Raw genomic sequence first — 18,907 nt, 5'->3', positions numbered from 1 at the left:
CAGGAGAGCCATTGAGGCTGGGGATCGATAGAGGCTTTGCCAAACGCTCGCAGAGAGGTAGAATCCTCTCATCTAGGGCTTGCTCAAAAAGTGGGGAAAGGGAAGAATTATTATTTTAATTGCCATAGACCCCAACTGGACCCAAGAGCAGTCTTTCAGGTGAATAATGAGTGCATCTGTTCTCCAATGCAGCATAAACTCTGCCTTCACACTCAAAGCTGAAGCAAATTATTGTTTTCATTTTGAAACCCCCTCATCTTGCAAGACGCCCCTTGATAACAGGTATGATTTATAGTGTCAAGGTGTCCTGCTTGTAGGCAAGTCACGAGGAGGCAAAGAGGGAAACCATGAAGCTGGATTCCCGCTGGATTCCCGTCTGGGCCTAAGCTAGCAGTGCTGGACCGGCACAGTCCAGGGCCTGGGGCCTGGGGGCTGAATTCTTTCCCCATCCAGGGATATTTTGGTTTCTGGAACACTGCATGCAACCAGGCAGGCCCATCCTGGACCCACCAAGGGGGCTTGGATAAATGACCACTTAGGGCTGTTTCCCCAGAGTCAATGCTGCTGAATTTACGTTGGGCGAAAGAGAGTTATTAAGTATATGAAAAGGAATTAGGAAGAGGAGCTTTTGAGCGTTCACTTTTGCCCTTTTAATAGCAATCCAGGTGACATATAAACCAGTTTTGAGGGAACTAATAAAGCTTACATTTCTTTTTTTTAAAAGGCCAGGCACTTTTAATGCAGAATTACTAGCATTTTTAAAGCTGAGCTAGACTGGAGCCAGCTGACATAGATTCAAGTCTCAGGGCTCCACTCACCTGCCAGCTGTGGGACCCTGGCTAAAATCACCGTGCAGATGGACTGAACACTATAAAATGGGGATCCCGCCCCGCTGCCTGTCCCTCTGGGTCAGAAGGAATCAGGCGTGGACAAGCCGCGGGCCGAGGAGGCGCCAGCGCGCGGGCCGGGAGAGTCATTCCGACGGGCTCTCCCGTCTTTTCCTTTCGCGCAGAAACTGCTTTCCCAAACAGACGGCGGCGCAGGTCACTCTGAAGGCCATCTCCGCGCACTTCGACGACTCCAGCGGCTCCTCGCTGAAGAACGTTTACTTCTTGCTCTTCGACAGCGAGAGCATCGGCATCTACGTGCAGGAGATGGCCAAGCTCGACGCCAAGTAGCCTCCCGGCGGGCCGCCGCGCTCTGCGGCAGGAGCCCGAGACGGTCGCGGTCGCCGGAGCGGGTGTTGGTGTCTCCCCAGAGAGGGGGCCGGGCGGCGGGCAGGGCGCGCAGGGAGGCCGCGCAGGGCGCCGCGTTTCCGAGGCTGGCGGCAGGCGCGTCCCCATTTTCTACCCTCCTTAAAAGAGCCTCAGCCTGTCACTGACCAGGTCTCCACAGGGGTTTCTTTCCATGTGTTTTCTTCCTGTTGTTTTAGAACTTTTTAAGGAAAACAGACCTCGTTTTAGATTTATAGCATTGACTTTTACACACACACACACAAAATCCTTTCAGAATTCTTAAAATCCTGTGATCCTCCTTTCTCCAAACCAAGAGGGCATAAAAGTGACTTGGGTTTTGTTTGTTGTCTGTATTCCATGATGGAGGGAAAATTGGAAAGACATTTCACTGGTGCTTTTCTCTTCTGTTTTAGTGCCCCCTACGCCCTGACCCCAACCCTGACCCCCAATAATATCTGTACGTACTCCTAAAAAGTTTTTGCTTCGGGCTTTTGTTTCGTTTTGTTTTTTAAAGAAAATGAAAGGAAAAAAAAAAAGGATCCAGTGTCTTTCTTACTACATATTCTTTTATTGCAACATTTTCCTTGGTTTGGAAAACTGCCCCAGTGGTGGATACTTGTAGAACATTATAAATGTTAAAATGGAATAGGGCCTGTCAGTCATGGGCTGAGACCCCCCCAGTGCCCTAGGCCCCAGGTCAGACCGCACCAAGTGGCCTGCGTTTCTCCGGCAGCAGGTCCAGCTTCTAGGCAGGGTGAAGTTGGCTGGAGATGATCCAACAGCCCTGGACGAAGCCTCAGCTGGCCCTGTATCTCCTGTCTACAGGGATGGGTGACCATCCTTCCAGAGAGTGGCACAAATCTTGCTTAGGCCTGGGCAAGAAAGTGGAACAGACCCAAAGTGATGGCCCAAATGGGGGAAAGGCTGAGAACCCCAGAGGCTGATATCCCAAGGACTCGGGCCAAGTACCCAGAAGTTACCATCAAAAGTGTGAGCAAGGGGCAGGCCACGGCGGCTCAGCAGGCAGGAACGCTTGCCTGCGATGCCAGAGGACCCAGGTTTGATTTCCGGTGCCTGCCCATGTGAAAAAAAGTGTGAGCAAGGAGGGTCAGGGCCGAGAAGAGGTAGGGCCTAAATGTATTTGGATGAACTTACCAACTTTTGCTATAGAGATTTAACCTATGCAGTCCAAACCAGGAGCCTGCTTATTTAAAATATGTCACTTACAATTTAGTCTTAACCTCTCGATTCACTTTCCATCTGGTATTGGAAAAAATAATTGTTGAAAGACCAATAAGCAGAAGTTCTCTCTCCCAAATACAAGAGCTGTAGTCAGTATCAGGCTTTATTGGCATGTGGCTGGGCTTCCAAAGAAATGACACTGGGGTTGCCCAGAAAATCAGAAGCACAAACGTGCAGAGGCTCCGCAGGCCCTGCAGGCATCCAGCTGGAGTTTTCTCACTCACATCACCAGGCCACAATTCACTAAAGGCTCACTTCAGCTCAGCTGCCTTTCCTTAAGCACCCCCAGGAATCGGCAGACTGAGCTTTGGTCTTAATCCCTGTTAGCTCTTTGTTGGGGTGTATTAACTGGGAGAGAAATTTTGTCTGACTCTTTCTTAAATGTAACTTATGGTGTAAAAAGTCAGGATTTAGAATGGAAATATAGAAAGCTTCATAAGATTAAAGACCATAAGGACTAACCATAAGTTAGGGGCAATTTAAAATCAGGTTCCTATTAATAGCTGTCCACTTCACTTGGATGTTGCAGGATGTCTAAGCCCCCGTGCTCTGATGTGATGGAAGAGGTAGGGTGCAGGCTCTCCACCTTCATTAGCTAGTCTCACTGTACGGCATCTCCTTCCTGCCCTTCGTGAGGGGCTGGCAGCCTCCAGGATTCCCAGCTCTCTCCTTTCCCTACTCTGAGAGCTCTGCATACCCCCTCCCCAAGCCACCACGCCCCTCCCCAAGCCACCACGCCCCTCCCCAGCAAACACACAAAAGGAGCTGAAATAGAGACAGCTGGCTGTGTCCTCCCCAAGACCAAGTGAGCCACTCAGCCAGCACAGCTGCAAGCAGACCTTTCCAAATCCAGAAAGAATCCTCTTGGAGTATATATTTTTAATGCCACTCTTCCAGTTTTTTAAGTTGGTTTTATACAAGTTGTGTCTCCCATCAGTAGTACATTGTCATCTAACCCCAGACAAAGAGCTTTTGCCCTTTGACACATCAGGCTGGTGCCATTGATCCAGCCATCCATTTACTTTCCACACACCAGCCTCACCTTCAGGGTGGAGACTGCCTCATGGTTTTCCAGCTTGTGGAGATTAGGAGATCCCGGCTCTTGGCCAGTCGGACCACAAGCCGACCCACATAGAAGCCACTGATCTGGCCCACACCATCATTTCTTCCCATGGCCAGAAGGAATGTCAGCGCACCTGCGGCATAGAGAGAGAGACACATACAAACTAAGATCATGCTTAATCACTGTAGGTCTGCAATTCACCAAAGCTCAAGACCCTTCCAAGGGTCTTCAGGGAAATGTGTAAGACTTAAGGAGGAGATGAGTTCTTGATTTACTTTTGAAGCGCTCTTGAGGGGTTGTCTGTCACCAGCCTTGAGAGTTTTGTTCCAGTGGTCAGGTTCTGCCACATCTCACCCCAAACTCTCAACACTGTGAAGCAGGCAGGGCTTCCCTTACCCGGCTTGTAGGCCTTGAGGGGCCTCTGTTTCACGGAGTTGATGATGTTGGTCACTGCAACGTTGGCGTGGAGGCCGGCATGGTAGGCCATCTTGGGCTCCTTCACATCGGCGCAGTCGCCAATGGCATAGATGTTGCTGCAGCCCTCCACCTGGAGGTGCTCGTTAACTCTCAGGGCGCCGCTGCTGGCCAGTCTACCCTCTGCTGGGCAAAACGGACGCCAAGACCAAGACCCTTAGTCACCACTTTAACTGGCCACCAGCACAAGGTGATGCTGAGCTCCAGACAGTGGCTGAGCTACCCTCCAAAGATGCAGCTTCAAGAGGCAAGCCTCCCACTTCAATTCATTTGCCCAAGGCCCCCTGTCTCAAAACTCTTCCTGCAAAGGCAAGGCTACTGACTCCAGCATGGAAACTGGCCACCCCCACACACACACAGTCTGGTCTAGCTTCACCTTCTGGGATCGGATAATTACTTCCTGCTGGACACCGGGCAGGAGCTCCTTAGGGGAAGTGAGCCAGGTTTCCCAAGAAATTCTGAGAAAAGCCATTCAATGGAAGACCTCAAGTGTGCTTCTCTGAATGTCAGTTATACCACCCCAACTAGGCAGGACGAGACCTCCAAGGAGTAAATGATGGGCACCTGGAGATGCGAGGCAGTCACAGGGCCTGAGAAGGGGCCACTGCATCTTTCAGGTCACACACGGTCGCCTAAAAATACATCAGGCCCTCTCCCTCCACCTCCAGTTAGCTAAATAGTTAAACACGGAGCTTATTGAACATGAGGCCATGTTAACTGCCCCGTCACCCAGACACGCACTCCAAGCCCAAGTGGCCAAATGTTTGGATCAGGGTCTGGGGAGAGCAGCACTCACGGACTAGAGAAAGGCAGGCCCATACCCAGAATTTCCTCCTCATCCATGTAAGAAGGAAAATAACAGAAAACAGATTTTTGTTTCTCTGAAACCTCTTCCCAACTCCTACCACTAGGGGATGGGTCCTAATTTTGGAAGATTGAGTCTCTGGCCACCTTGGACTAAGCCATCATCACAGCTGAGAAAAGCCCAGCAACAGTGGACCCTCCTGAATTTAAAGTTAATGTTGCCATTCAGAAGAGACCAAATAAGCTGCTGGGTTGAAAGGGGGAAAGGCAGGGAGGGGTGAGTTCCTGGGAGTGGGTACTGGGGGCAGTCGTCCCTCAGACCCCGGGGCTCTGCGGGACAATGAGGACACAGCCTGGGGAGGTCAGCCAACCCCCGCGACACTCGGCCTCCCACTTACCAAACGCACTGCTGTAGGCAGAGCTGTTGATCTTGATGCCGTTGCAGAGAATGACCAGGTTGGCAGCCACCTCCGTGCCCTTGTCTGTCCGCACTGCGAGGTGTTCACGGTACTCATTGAGAGGCAGCTCCTCCAGGTTGCTCACCCGCTCACCTGTCACAGGGAGCGAGGGAGGGGGTGACTAGGAGCAGAGCCGCTTCACTGAGGCTGGGGTCCAAGCCGAGGCTGACCCTGAGGGAGGCAGGAGACCCGGGGAGGCCCTGGGTCGGGTCTGGACCGCTGTGGCCCAACTAGAGCAATTACTCCACCACACCCCCCATATTCCAACCATGCCCCCACCCCACCCAGTCCACTCTACTGCCATGAGATCTGACCCAAGGTATCCAAGAGGAGGAAAGTTCCAAGAAGCAATTTGGGGAAGTGAACCAAGTTTCCCAAGAAATTTTGAGAAAAGCCATTCAATGGAAGACCTCAAGTGTGTTTCTCTGAACGTCAGTTACACCACCCCAACTAGGCAGGACGAGACCTCCAAGGATATCCCCAGTGAAGGTGAAGGCAAGAAAAGTCAGAGAAGCCACCTTATTATACTCACTGTCTGAAAGGAAAGGGGAGATCTGTCCTGCATAAGCAATTACAAAATGGAAGATAAGAAATCACACACTCACCCCTTCTTGTTAGAAGTGAGGGGGTTGAGGCCCAGTGGGGTGAAGTGTGTGGTCATGGCATTGGGACAAGAACCCCACACTCTCAGATGCTGGGAGGATCTGGACAGAAGCCATACACCTAACCATCAAATTACAAACCAACAAATCTATTCCCTCTACCATGGAGACATCATCATTCAGGTCAAATCTTCTAGAGGCTGTTAGATTGAGTCATGTCCTCCCCGAAGACAGGTTCAAGCCCTAATCTCAGGCCTGTGGATGTGTCTATTTATAAACAGCATCTTCAAAGATGTTATTAATTAAAGTGAAGCCACACTGAATCAGGGTGAGCTTAATCCAATATGAGTGGAGTGCTTCTATAAACAGGAAAACTGGACACAGCAGGAGGAGACAGGGAGAGAGATGGCCATGTAACAGAGGCAGAGACTGAGTCATGGATGGTTGGCAAGCTGACACCAGAATGCTATGGGCTTCAGAGACAGCATAATTCTGCCAACATTCTGAATTTGGAATTTAAGCCTCCAAAACTATGAGACTATAAATTCCTGTTATTTAAGCCAACCAGTCTGTGGAATTTGTTACAGCAGCCTTGGCAAACTAAGACAGGTACATTTTCTAAATATTTTTCAACAAACAGCATTATACATCTACCATATGCACTGTGGTCAAAGACAGTGCTGCCCCAATGACATGGAAATCCTGTAATTCCAGGGCTCTGCCCTTTCAGAGAATAGACACCACATCCAGTTGGACAACAAGGCTTGAATTGGCCTTATGCTCAAGATGGTAGAGTGGAAAACAAGGAGCCTGGGGATGATTACGGCCACGCTCAAGCTGGCATCAGTGACCAACCCTCGGAGCCAAGTTTCCCTAAGCCAGGAAAGGGCCAGGAGGCAGGAGAAATGGCGCATACCGAGCAGGAGCGTCACGCCTTTCCGGAGAAGGATCTCCTTCACCTCCTGCCGGACACAAGGCAGGAGCTCCTTGTCAGCGAGGGGGACCCGGGAGTGAATGAGAGAGACCTGGAGACAGAGACAAACACAGGGTCTGAAAAGGAGCTACTGAGTCTCTGGCTTACACACAGAGATTTCAAAACTCTGCCCCACCCCTACCTCCAGTTTACAGCTGAGGAAACTGAGGGCCCTGAGAAGTAGCCTGCCCAATGCCAGAGCCAATGGCGGCAAGTTGAGCCCAAGCTCACAATCTCCCAGCCCCAAGTCCAGGGCTCAGCTCTACCCTGCGTCCTAGGACAGAGGACCCACCAAAGACCAGATGCTCTACGGCCCAAATCTCACTACAGCCACTTGGAAAATTATTGATAAGCATCTTCAGGCACTTCTCAGGATTCAATTTACATACAAGCCATTGACATTTGAACCACAAATCAGGCTGACATTTACATGAAAGCTGCACCAGCTGTCTGGGTCAGCTTAGGGAAGCAACAGGCAGCCCAGAATAATGTCCAAAACCTGGGCTTTGAAATCAGACTGCCTGGGCTGAAATCCCATCTCTGAAAATGGGCATAATAGTCCCACTCAGGAATTCTGTAATGATGAAGTGAGAAGACACATATTAAGTACCTGTCTCAGCACAGATTAAGTCCTTAATAAAAGTTGGCTACTATTCCTTCTCATTAGACTACAAATTATAAACAAGTGGAAATTATATGAAGTTACTTGAAATTATTTATTACTTCAAACCGATCTTTATCCCCATAAATCAAAATTAACCAATAACTCATAACAACTTCCAACAACCTGTCAGAGAATAGCCCTATAATTAAATTAGCCCACATTGATTTGTCTTTTCAAAACCAACCTGCCTACCCCTAGGGGGGAAAAAACAACCATAGTTTCTGTGTAGCTCTCGGAAGCTGAGCTGGCATCGGCTATGAGCAAGCTCTTACCGAGAGGCTGGAATTCCTGATTGTCACTCAGCCCAGGCCCAGTCCTTAGAGCTGTGCCAGGACTCCCCGTGGGCTCTCTGTCCCGCAGGCACCAGGAGGTGGACCCATGCCACCCTCCCACAATGCGGGCTCCCACCTTTCGCGTGGGGAACATCCAGGGCAAGGGCTACAGGAAAACAAAAAAGGCAGGTGAAGCCGGATTGCCATAGACAAAAAAAAAATCAACCTGCCCCAGGGGAAAAAAAAAAAGACAAAGTCATGTGTCTTTGCCCAAACTGAGCAAAAAAACAAAAAAAGAGGTAATCAGAGTCTACCTTTATATCACAAAGGCCTGAATACTGAAAGAAAACCTGGAGTTCAACTTTTGTAAGCCATCACTGTTCTTTTTGCCTGGCTGCGGGCCTCTGCGTATCCCCCTTGGGCTCAGTCCTGCTGGCTGGGTCACAGAGGGCAGGACCTCTCCCTGCACTGGGACACACCCAGAACAGCTGTGTTCTCCAGAACTTCAGATGCAGTGGGATCCTGGCTCTCCCAGAAAACTCCTCATACAGAGTCACCCTCTAAGGGCTTCTCCAGTGCAGAGAGCACGGGCTGGACAACACACGCTCCCCAGGGCACATGTTACTGGCTCTCCTGACTCCCAGGCCCTGAGCAAATTCCTGATGTTCAGTAGAAAGTAAAGATAACACAGAAGGAAGCCATCCACTTAGAGTTCAAAGCCGAAGCTGGAAGCCCCACCTCTTTCTCAGGATATTCAGTTTTAATCTCTGCTGCCATCTCCACTCCTGCAGAGCCTCCTCCCACCACCACAATGGACTGTGAGCTCTGGACCTGCCAGAGAAGGAAAAGTGAAACAGACCCACAATCCATCCTTGCTTCGTCTTCCAGACCTCCGTGTAGGTTCCTCAGTCAAAGAAAAAGAGAGCACACAGAGAGAATGCATAACTTCCTTTCCGAATTTAGGGTATGAATTCGAGTGCTTCCTCAGGGCTGGGCGTTTCCCTTGAATTTTCTCACTTGCAGCCCACAGCAGCCCCAGGGCAGTTTCACCACCACTGCCTTACCCTTGAGCAGGGCCCAGCTGTAAGTTCAAAGCCAGGTTCCTAACCTCAACGCTTCTCAGACGCTTTGCAGAATAAGACCTGGCCTTCCTCACTTAGTAGCCCTCAGCGTGGGGACCCCCTCTGGGTGTCCATTTCCCCATCTGTTAAATGGTGACAGCAGCCCCTGTCCTCCTCACCACTCAGGACTCCTGCAAAAACTGACTTGAGACGGTGGACGTAACCTGCTCCAGGAAGCACAAAGCACTGTGCAAGCAGGAGGCAAGGTGAACACAGAAACCCTAAGGGAGATGAGTCTGGGCCACACCCACTAGCAATGTGGACCAGTCCGGGATGCTCCCTTCCAGGCTTCAGTGACAGGTTCAAAGATCTCCTTGTGGGAAAGCATCTTGCTAGTGACCACCTGACTTGATGCTGTAGTTGGCAGCATACATCCTGAATACCTCCCGTGCAGTCTCCTTCTGCAGCCCCAGGTGTCCCCACAGCTGCCTGCCTCTCCCGAGGTCATCAGCCCTGCTCTTGCCGGGGGCCCACCTGGTCCGCCCTCGCTGTCCCCCGCCCGCGGTCAGCCGGCTAGCTCACCTGCGTCACCATGTTCTCATAGGCCTCAATGGCTGACTGCCGGCTGGAAACCTGGTTAAACTTTCCCGGGAAGGGCCCAGTGCTGCCTGTGGCCAGGATAAGATGAGAGAAGGGTAGGGCCTACAAGGAACAAGAAAGGTGAGGGTGGGATGGGGCAGGAGGGCCTGGGCTCTGCACCCGACACCTGGCCTTCCCACCAGCCGAGGGGCACCAGGTGGAGGGGGCCCCTCTGAACTACCAAAGGGTGGAAGCAAAACCACCACCGAACTAGTTAGACACAGGGATGGCAGGAGGACTGGGAGAATACCTGAAGGCGCAGATTAGCTTCCTGCTGGGAGGTCTCCAATACAGACAATGGGAGGAGTGAGCTCCCCACAGTGGGAGGCAGGCAAGCAGGAACCCAAGACTACTTAGGAATCAGCAGAAGTCTTGCTTCCAACGTGGAGTTAATTTAGTGCCTCCTGGGCAGTTCAGAACCCCTTCCCTCCAATCCTCTCCAAAAAAAAAATGGAAATCTTGTTTGGAGTCTAAATATAGAAAGTTAGCTGTGTTCTAATGAAAGAAGGACAGGAAGCTTCAGCTCCCACTGAGCCCCTACATCCCTGAGATGCATTCAGGGTCCCTTCCAGGGCTCTGAGAAGCATGGCCCAAGAACCACAGGGCTAGGAGACCCAGTAATTTTTCCAAATGAGAGATTCTCCAACTCTAGAATTAATTCGCATGAAATTGCAAACTCTCTGAGGGTAGGAATTGTGTCTCCTTTTTCTCCATCCCTCTTAGCTTCAAATCAGAATGCGGGGCTAGGCCTGGAGACGACCCTCAATGCAGCATGTGGGTTGGCGCTCAGGTCAGTGCAGTATTACGATCACGGCACTGTGGTGCCTCCGGGGTGGCACGTACCAACGTGAGTGAAGAAACACCCATGCCGCCAACCACCTCCCGACCCAGAGGGCATGGGTTGGTGTGCTGGCTAAGCACCCACCACTCACTCTATGTTGCATGTCTGTCAAGATTTACAATCACCACTGATTCTAGGCAGCAAGGACAGCCCTTCCTTGGGCTGGCCAGACCTAGAGCTGGTCTAGGACAATGGATTTTAGAGCAGAGGCGCTGAGGTAACACTGCCAGGGTTCAAACCCTGGCTTAGTCTCTTACCGGTGTGGGGTCTGGGACAAGCTATTTAGCCTTTCTGTAAAATGAGGTTAAATTACTGTTATGGATTGAACTCTGACCCCCAAAAAGATCTGTTGGAGTCCTATTCCCCAACAGCTTACAATGTGACCTTACTTAGAAATGGGGTCATTACAGATAGAAGTAGACAAGTTAAATATGGGGTTACCTGGAGTAGGGTGGGCCTTTAACCCATATGAATGGTGCCTTTATAAGAGGAAATTTGGACACAGAGAGACAGACAGAGGGGAGAAGACCACGTGATGAGGGAGACAGACGCTATGGGTGCCAGCAAGCCTATGCCAGAAACCAGGAGAAAGGCAGGGAACAAATTCTTCCCTGCAGAGTTCAGGGGGAACAGGACTCTGTCAACTCCCTGACTTTGGACTTCCAGCCTCCAAAACCGTAAGAGAATCTGTTTCTGTTTTTGCTTGTTTGTTTGTTTGTTTTTGGGGGGGGGTGCATGGTCCAGGAATCAACTCCCAGTCTCCTGAATGGAGGGCGAGCATTCTACCGCTGAACCACCCGTGCGCCCCGTTTCTGTTGTTTTAAGCCTCCCAGTTTGTGGTGCTTTGCTATGCCAGGCCTGGGAGATGAGGACCTCCCACGTCCCTCAGGGAGTCACAGTGAACCCTGCGGGAGATTCCTACAAAGTCACAGGGCAGTGCACAGCCTGCAGGGAAGGCTCCCGGAGTAGCTGCCACCATGCTCTTGGGTTGCTGTGTTCAGGCTGGCGTCTGAAGAATCTGCGACCTGCCCAGCACCCAGCCTGGGCTTGGCGGTCACTGACAAGCCTCTCTCTCCTGTTCAGCCAGCAGTCATATCCTGCAGCCACAGGAGGACGGCCAGCCTGCCCCCACATACTCACTCACCTCGCCCCCCTGCAGCAGCACCGTCTGATTCTGTAGGTCTATTCCCACCACCAGGCCCTGCCGGAAGTTGTCCTTGAAGGTTGCCGAGTAGGAAATGAACGTCTTTTTGGCGAACCCTGGGGAATGGAGGTTACAATGCAGAGCTGGGGCCATTTAGGGGGAGCAAGAATAGTCTAGAACCTTTGCTGAGCTGCACCGTGGGCCAAAAATCTGGGTGAGTGTACCCAGGGGCCCCCCTGCCCCCTACAGGGCCAGGCGGGGCCCCCAGTCCTCAGAGACGCTCAGGCTGACATCTAAGGACTTTCTGAGGCCAGGGACCTCAAGACTCTGAGTCTGTGTAATGGCATCTTGCTGTGAGTGGGGAACACCGTCTCCAACCCTGAAGCCGCGCCCACAGGCACACCCAAGACCAGGCTCACAAAGAAAGCCCCGGGAAGGGAACGCGTTACCAGTCTCCACGGAAGCCCGGAGGGCAGCCACGTTGTGGTGGAAGGAGTCCTTTGCGTCCACCAGCAGGAAGGGCACACTCCAGGCCTGGAGCTGGCTGGCAGCCGCGATCCCGCCGAAACCCCCGCCCACGATCACCACGTGCACGGAGCCCTCCTCCACCGAGACCCGGGAGCCCATCGCGATCCAGGCACTGCTGGGAGGGGAGGGGAGACCAGGTCAGAGGCGGGGGGGGGGGGGGGGGGGGGGGGGGGGCCAGGCAGGGTGGTGAACGTGGGGGCGGGGAGGGCGGACGCCAGCGAGAAGTACCTCAAATACTAGGGCTCTGCGCTTAAAAATGATGTAATCTTTTATTAGTGAAATTTCAATCTAGAAAATTCTGAATTAGATTCAGTTGCCTTCATTGCGGTGAATGCCTGGTTGGGCGAGGGAAGGGTTTGCTGTTTGGGGAGGCAGGTTGATAAGCCTGCTGAGCTGGGGGAGCAGGGCTTGGCCTCTGTCACATGCCCTCCAGACCTGCACACCTTTCTGATCCCTGAATTCCTCTCACTTCCTTCTTTCTTGCCACTGGGCCTCTGGCCTAAGCTGTTCCCCCTGCTGAGAAGGCCCCTGACCCCAGCTCTTTTACCAGGCTCTAGGGCATCCTTCCTGAGCCTCCCTGGGTGGTCCGGTGTGACCTGACTCACAGCAGAACCCTCCCCTGCCTCCACGAGTTGTGTTGTGGAGGGAAATGCACCTCCACCTTTCCAGGTCCCGCTCAGCTGCTGGCGTCTACTCTCCCAAACTCTCGCTGGGCCCCTGGGCCCTCCTGGGTCCTGGCCCCCAGGGGACACTCCTGGTCCTGCTGGAAGGTTCTGCCTGGTGAACGCTCAGGGGATCAGCATAACCCCAGCCAGAGGAGGTAGGCCTCAGACAGGCTCACCTTGACTACAGGTAAGATCCTGAGCGCACCTGGGGTTCTGTAGAGGGGTGCTGGATCGGGCAAAAGAGACAAGCTCCTCCTGGCCAGGCCCTAGGAGAGGCAGAAACAAAACCGGCTGCTAAGGAGAGACACACGGAAAGAAACCAGTTCACACTGCACAAAAGCAGGTAGAGGAAAAGCAGCTTCTGTGGGCGTCAGTGAACAGGGGAGGTTCACTGGGCCTCAAGGAAGCAGGAAGCGGACTCTGAGGTCCACCTGAAGGAAAAGCAAGAAGCTGCCAAAAGGCACCATGGGGAAGTAGGCTCCAGCCCGCCTGGGACCCGCTCAGGCAGCATGAGGGCAGTGTCTGACAGCTACACAGACCCTTTCCTGCATCTCCTGTGAGGCCAGGAACAGAACCCCTCCCCTCCCTGGGCCTTGATGTCCCCCAGTAAAGGGACGGCTGTAAGGGCCCAGCATCACTTACATCCCAAGATCTCCTTGCATACACAGGTTTCCAAGACAGGGAGACTCACCAAATGCTCCCACGCTTACGTGCCACAGGCACTGTTCTCCTTTGTGCTCAAATGCCCACTGTCTAATTTCTCCCCAGGGCCCTGAGGGAGTGAGAGGCTGGATACGGGACAGAAGGGGATTTAGCTTCCATTCTCATTGGCCAAATGCTCTCCCATGTGGCTCCACACCCTTCAATGTGCTGAGACCATAACAGAGCTGGGACCCAGGAGAAACCCCACCGCCGTTGCCACCTGCACTGCTGCAGGCATTCAGAAGGGTTGTCCGGAGCTGATCTCCTGAGCGTTCACCAGCCAGAACCTTCCAGCAGGACCAGGAGTGTCCCCTGGGGGCCAGGACCCAGGAGGGCCCAGGGGCCCAGTGAGAGGTCGGGAGAGTAGACGCCAGGAGCTGAGCGGGACCTGGAAAGGTGGAGGTGCATTTCCCTCCACAACACAACTCGTGGAGGCAGGGGAGGGTTCTGCTGTGAGTCAGGTCACACCGGACCACCCAGGGAGGCTCAGAAAGGATGCCCTACAGCCTGGTAAAAGAGCTGGGGTCAGAGGCCTTCTCAGCAGGGGGAACAGCTTAGGCCAGAGGCCCAGTGGCAAGAAAGAAGGAAGTGAGAGGAATTCAGGGATCAGAAAGGTGTGCAGGTCTGGAGGGCATGTGACAGAGGCCAAGCCCTGCTCCCCCAGCTCAGCAGGCTTATCAACCCGCCTCCCCAAACAGCAAACCCTTCCCTCACCCAACCAGGCATTCACCGCAATGAAGGCAACTGCTTCTCTGGAGGACGCGGTGTTGGGTCTGAGGCCTGAGAGCACACCCAGGCCCACAGGGAGGACCACCGTGGCAGAGCCAGAGGGGAGGCCATTGTACACTCCATTCCCCCCAGATGCATCTCCTCGGAACCTGCTCTGTTGCTTTCCTCTACTGACCTATGACACACTCGGTGAGGATGGAGCAGGCCAGCAGCTCGCGCCAAGTCCACCCTTCTTCCTCTGTGGCCTCCCTTGCCCAATACTTTTGAACTTGCCAAATCTCCCTTGGCAATCTGGTGCAGCGATCCAAAGCCAATTCTCACCTAGCCCCCAGGGACAGCTGGACTCTCTCCCTCTGCCTGGTCATCGTCTGCTTTGCCAGACACCCAAACCACAGGCTTACACAGCCATGGATGTGCGATTCCAGCCAGACACCTCTCAGTGTTCAAAAACTGTGCGTGGAATTATATTTAAAGCATAATAGTGCTGGGCAAATAACCTCAACATCCATCAATGGGAGACCACAGGATAAACAGTTATGTACATAAGAATATTCTGTAGCTATTAATTTTTAAAGGACAGATAATTATTTTTTACATGAAAGTTCATCCCACTTACGGGCAATGAGATATATATATACTTGCCACACAAACTACAGTCATTAACAGTAGCCAGCAGCCCTGCACGCTGCACTTTTAACAGACAGGGCCTTTTCTCCCCATTTTAAAAAGCCAGTAACTTTTGTCCAAGTTCAGTCCTCAACAGTCTGACCCGACCTGTGCTCTGAACCACTTTTCATCATTTCTGTGGGGAAGAGGCTCATGATCAGTCCTAATTTTGAGTACAGTTTTCTCTTTTTCTGTCTACAGTAAATTAACGTCCACTCAAATGTCATTTATCTGTTTATACTTTCTGGGGGAAAAGAAAATCAAGTCAGTCCTAGCAGACGTTGCATGTAAACTGTTAGCAAGTAATGACTACAATGCAGATGATGAAGATTTTCGTAATAGGAAGCTCTGCTCTCATTAATTTTTATATACAATTATAATACTTAGCACATTGTAAGAATATAAACTTTTGCTTTTAAGGTTTAGTTTTATTGTTTATCACTGTTTATCATACAACCATTGTTTCCATAATGTAAATACTGTATATTGAACAAATAATAGTCAAATTTTTTATTACCACCGTTCATGTTAAGAGCGCTCCGGGCTCTCAAGTGTTCAGGGATATTTTTGGTTAACATTCAGTGCAAAAGTATTAGATGGTGTACTGCTCTAGAGTCAAATTTTAAGGGATTCCCTGGTATGTATAAATCTTTTGATCTGAAATCATAAATTGCGATCTTGAAAGTGAAGAAAAAAAAAAAAAAAGAAAATCTGTGCCTATCAGTTCCTACTCCTCCTGCCCCCCACCTCCACCCCAGGCAACCACTAAGCTGCTTTCTGTCTCTACGGATTTGCCTACTCTAGACATTTCATGTAAATGGGATGATACAACATATGTGTAGCATTTTATGTCTGGATTATTTCACTTAGCATAGTGTTTTCAAGGTTCATCCATCTTATAGCATGATTCAGCATTTCATTCTTTTTTATGACTGAAAAATATTCCCTTTTATAGATATATCACATTTTGTTTATCCATTCACCAGCTGATAGATATTTGGATTGTTTCCGCGTTTGGGCTATTCTGATAATGCTGCTATGAATGTTTGTGTCCAAATTTTTGCATGAACATAGGTTTTCAATTTTCTTGGGTTAGACCTAGAAGTGGGATTGTGGGGTCATAAAATTCTATATTAACTTTTTGAGGAACTTCCAAACCCACCATCTGATTTTGAACTGAACACCCAGATCGAGGCTGTTATCCCTTCTGCCAAGCTGCAGGAAGGTTAGCTTAAAAGACGAGAGGGTTTGGGGGCATGGAATAAACTTTAAAAGATTCTTTTAAGATAGAGTAAAGGATTTCTTTGGGAAAAAAAGAGATATCTATATAAAATCTACTTTATAAATTTTAAAAAAGTTGATATGAAGATGACATGAAGAATGAAGTTCTCAATAAAATAATTAATTCAAGCCCATCAGCCACATGATTTCACTACATCATCAAGATTTCAAACCAGCCACTTTGGAAAACAGTCTGGCAGCTCCTCAGAAATGTAAATATAGAATTCCCATATGTCCCAGCAATTCCATCCTAGGTATTTATCCAAGGGACACGAAAACATATATCCACACAAATACCTGTACATAAATGTTCATACAAGATTAAGTGGAAACAACCCAAATGTCCAACAACTGATGAAAAATTAAACAAAATATCCATACAATGGAATATTATTTAGCCAAAAAAGAAGGAATGAAGTGCTGATATATGCTACATAAACCACATATTATATGATTCCATTTCTCTAGAATAGGCAAATGTATAGAGGCAGAAGGTAGATTAGTAGTTGCCTGGGGCAGGGGATGGGGGTGGGGTGGAGAGAGAGTGACTGCTAATGGGTATGGGATTCCTCTTGGGGGTGAAAGAAAATAACATGTAAATGTTCTGGCATTAGATAGTGATGATGGTTGTACAACTCTGAGAACATATTAAAGAAAACCGCTGAATTTCACACTTTAAACAAATAATAATAATAATAAACTCTTTTAAAAAAGAAAAGAAAAAAAAAAAGGACGAGAGGGAACAGAACAAACCCTAATTGTTCTGCAGCAAATAAGTAATTTACCTTTGCTACCCTCCCCTTACACACACACACACACACACAATCTGATTTACACTCTAGTTTGCTCAGGAAACTGTTCTCTTCCATGGACACTCACTCAGCCTGACCTCACAGGCCTGCACAAGGTCACAATGGGTGAAGCAGAGATGACAGAGGCTCAAACAGTTCAGACAAGGGGCCTTTAGGAATCTACTAAAAAATGAGGAAGTTAGATTTGTCCAAAGCTGTGGAGAGGCCAGGCCTCCAAAGACAAGCAGAAGGAACCATGCCGGCTCTGATCAAAATAAAGACATGGGCCCGCACTGCTTATGACAAACATCACATGTAGCCTTTAACATCGTCACCGCTTACTGCCAAGGGTGGATTCCAAGATGGGCTGTTACGACATCATGTTCCACTCAGTCCTGGGTGAGAGGGCAGCTAGAGCGTGACTCCAAGCGTCCTGGGGCGTCCGCTCTCTGTCTGGGGGCGGGAGAGGGGTGGTGGTCTCCCTCACAGAACTCAGTGACCAGCATCCAGTTGAGCGCAGGCACTCCACCAGCTGCCCCCCAGGGAACATATGCTAAATGTAACCCCAAAACAACCCATTTCTGAAAAAGACTCAAAGTCTGAAAAAGGGGCTGTCTCCTCCCACGCCCCAGGAGAGGGCAGCTCTTGGGCAGACAGGTACATGTGGGTGCCACAAAACTCCTGTACCAAAAAGCTAGGCCCTGTAACTCGTCCACCCTCCTTGGAGCAGGTCACTTTGTGCCCCCCTTAATGGCTCCACTGTCTGCCCACCTGTGCCTGGACTCTGGGCTACCTCCTTTCACCACCAAAGACCAGTCTGCCCTGAAGCAGACACAGAACAGCCCAGCTCCATCAGTAACTCGCTGGGCAGGCCTGGACAAGCCCTAGCCCTGGCTGGACCTCAGTTTCCTACTTTGTGAAATGGGGCTATGCTGGATCCATGGTCAAACACAGAATTATTTGGAGGATTCCTCTCTGGGTGCTAGAGCAAGAAACAGTTGGGGTTCACAAGAGCTTGAGACTCTAGCCACACTCCCCAGTAGCCTGAGCCAGACTTTGTTATTTTAATTCCTGGTTTTCTTAGAACACAGAGTATTCAAAACCTGGAAACCTGGAAGACTCTTCCTACCTCATGCCTGACCCTCGGTCTCACCCTTTGCCAAGCACAGGATCGTCCAGCTTCCAAACCAACCCTGGCCTCCCTACCCTCCCTGTAAACCTAACCGAGACAAAGGGACTCTTGTTAAAGAAGAGAAGGCGGTGTTGACCTGAAGGAAAGCGCACACCACCAGTGGCTAAAAACAGTTCTAGGTCCGGATCAGACCTCCTGGTCTTCAGTTAGTTTGGCAACTGTGGCCTTTGTCCCCAAGTAACCCAGGGGTCTCCTGGGAGCCGGCAGCAAACCTCCTAAATGCACCCCTAGGGTCCACTAGCACTCGGGAAACCCCAATTATTTTCCTCTTGGAGCCCTGCATGCCCTCTGACATCGGCTCCTCACCCCAAGAAGGCAGGCGCCCTCACAGGGCGCCCGGGCGCTCGCAGGGTGGATTCCAAGATGGGCTGTTACGACATCATGTTCCACTCAGTGTAACCCTCTTCCCCCCACTACCTTGGAGCCCTCCCCGGATCGGGTCCCCCGTTCTTCCCCCGGCTCTTACCCGCCTGAGCCCTTCTCCCTTCTTAGCAAACATTTGGGGGGGGGGGGGGGACGGGGGGGATGGAGAGTTTCCAAGTGAGGGGGGGATGGAAAGAAGACCGAGGCTGCCCTCCGCGGGGAGTAAGCCTCCCTGTTTCGTTTTCAGGGGGAACTGGGTGGCGCAGGCCCGAGCCCTGCATCCCGGCGCGCCCCTCTCCCGGGCCACTTCTGCTCCGCACCGCCTCCCGGCGCTGTCCGTTGCGCTTCCCCCAGCCCCGCGCGCCCCGGTTCCGGGCCCCTGTCGGGCCCTGCGAGCGCCCGGGACCCCGCGCACCCACCACGCGCCGCTCACCTGCCCGCGCTCCCGCTCCTGCCGCCGTCTCCCCGTGCCCCAGGCCCCCGGCCTCTCCCGGGCGTGACTCGGCCCGCGCCCGCCC

At 51.3% G+C, this 18,907-nt stretch overlaps 2 protein-coding genes across 13 annotated transcripts in view; one reads left to right on the top strand and one right to left on the bottom strand.

Annotated features, from left to right (window-relative positions):
- Positions 1–1,178, top strand: part of MACROH2A2 (macroH2A.2 histone) — a 56,180-nt gene extending 55,002 nt beyond the window's left edge. Inside the window, exon 9 of the mRNA XM_077125047.1 lies at positions 1,013–1,178. Within this exon, the coding sequence (XP_076981162.1) occupies positions 1,013–1,178 (166 nt within the window). The remainder of the gene's footprint in view (positions 1–1,012) is intronic.
- On the bottom strand, positions 236–18,907 carry AIFM2 (AIF family member 2). Of its 12 annotated transcripts, none has more exons than XM_077125041.1 (11): positions 18,823–18,906; positions 17,177–17,287; positions 11,922–12,112; positions 11,473–11,588; positions 9,431–9,550; positions 8,526–8,618; positions 6,795–6,903; positions 5,217–5,369; positions 3,937–4,140; positions 3,520–3,673; positions 236–1,434 (listed from the first exon to the last, which is right to left on the bottom strand). In XM_077125041.1, the coding sequence occupies exons 3-10, from the start codon at positions 12,097–12,099 to the stop codon at positions 3,522–3,524; spliced, it is 1,125 nt and encodes a 374-aa protein (XP_076981156.1). In that variant the 5' UTR covers positions 12,100–12,112; positions 17,177–17,287; positions 18,823–18,906; the 3' UTR covers positions 236–1,434; positions 3,520–3,521. The 12 variants fall into 12 exon arrangements, with proteins under 12 accessions (XP_076981156.1, XP_076981160.1, XP_076981159.1 ...); XM_077125045.1 differs by lacking the exon at positions 17,177–17,287 and adding an exon at positions 12,871–12,931 and having other exon boundaries at positions 18,823–18,855; XM_077125044.1 differs by lacking the exon at positions 17,177–17,287 and adding an exon at positions 12,842–12,931 and having other exon boundaries at positions 18,823–18,839.

The sequence above is a fragment of the Tamandua tetradactyla genome, chromosome 13 (assembly GCF_023851605.1).
Source record: "Tamandua tetradactyla isolate mTamTet1 chromosome 13, mTamTet1.pri, whole genome shotgun sequence".
NCBI lineage: Eukaryota > Metazoa > Chordata > Mammalia > Pilosa > Myrmecophagidae > Tamandua > Tamandua tetradactyla.
The sequence above is the reverse complement of the archived record's forward strand: the minus strand, read 5'-3'. Positions and strand labels throughout refer to the sequence as shown.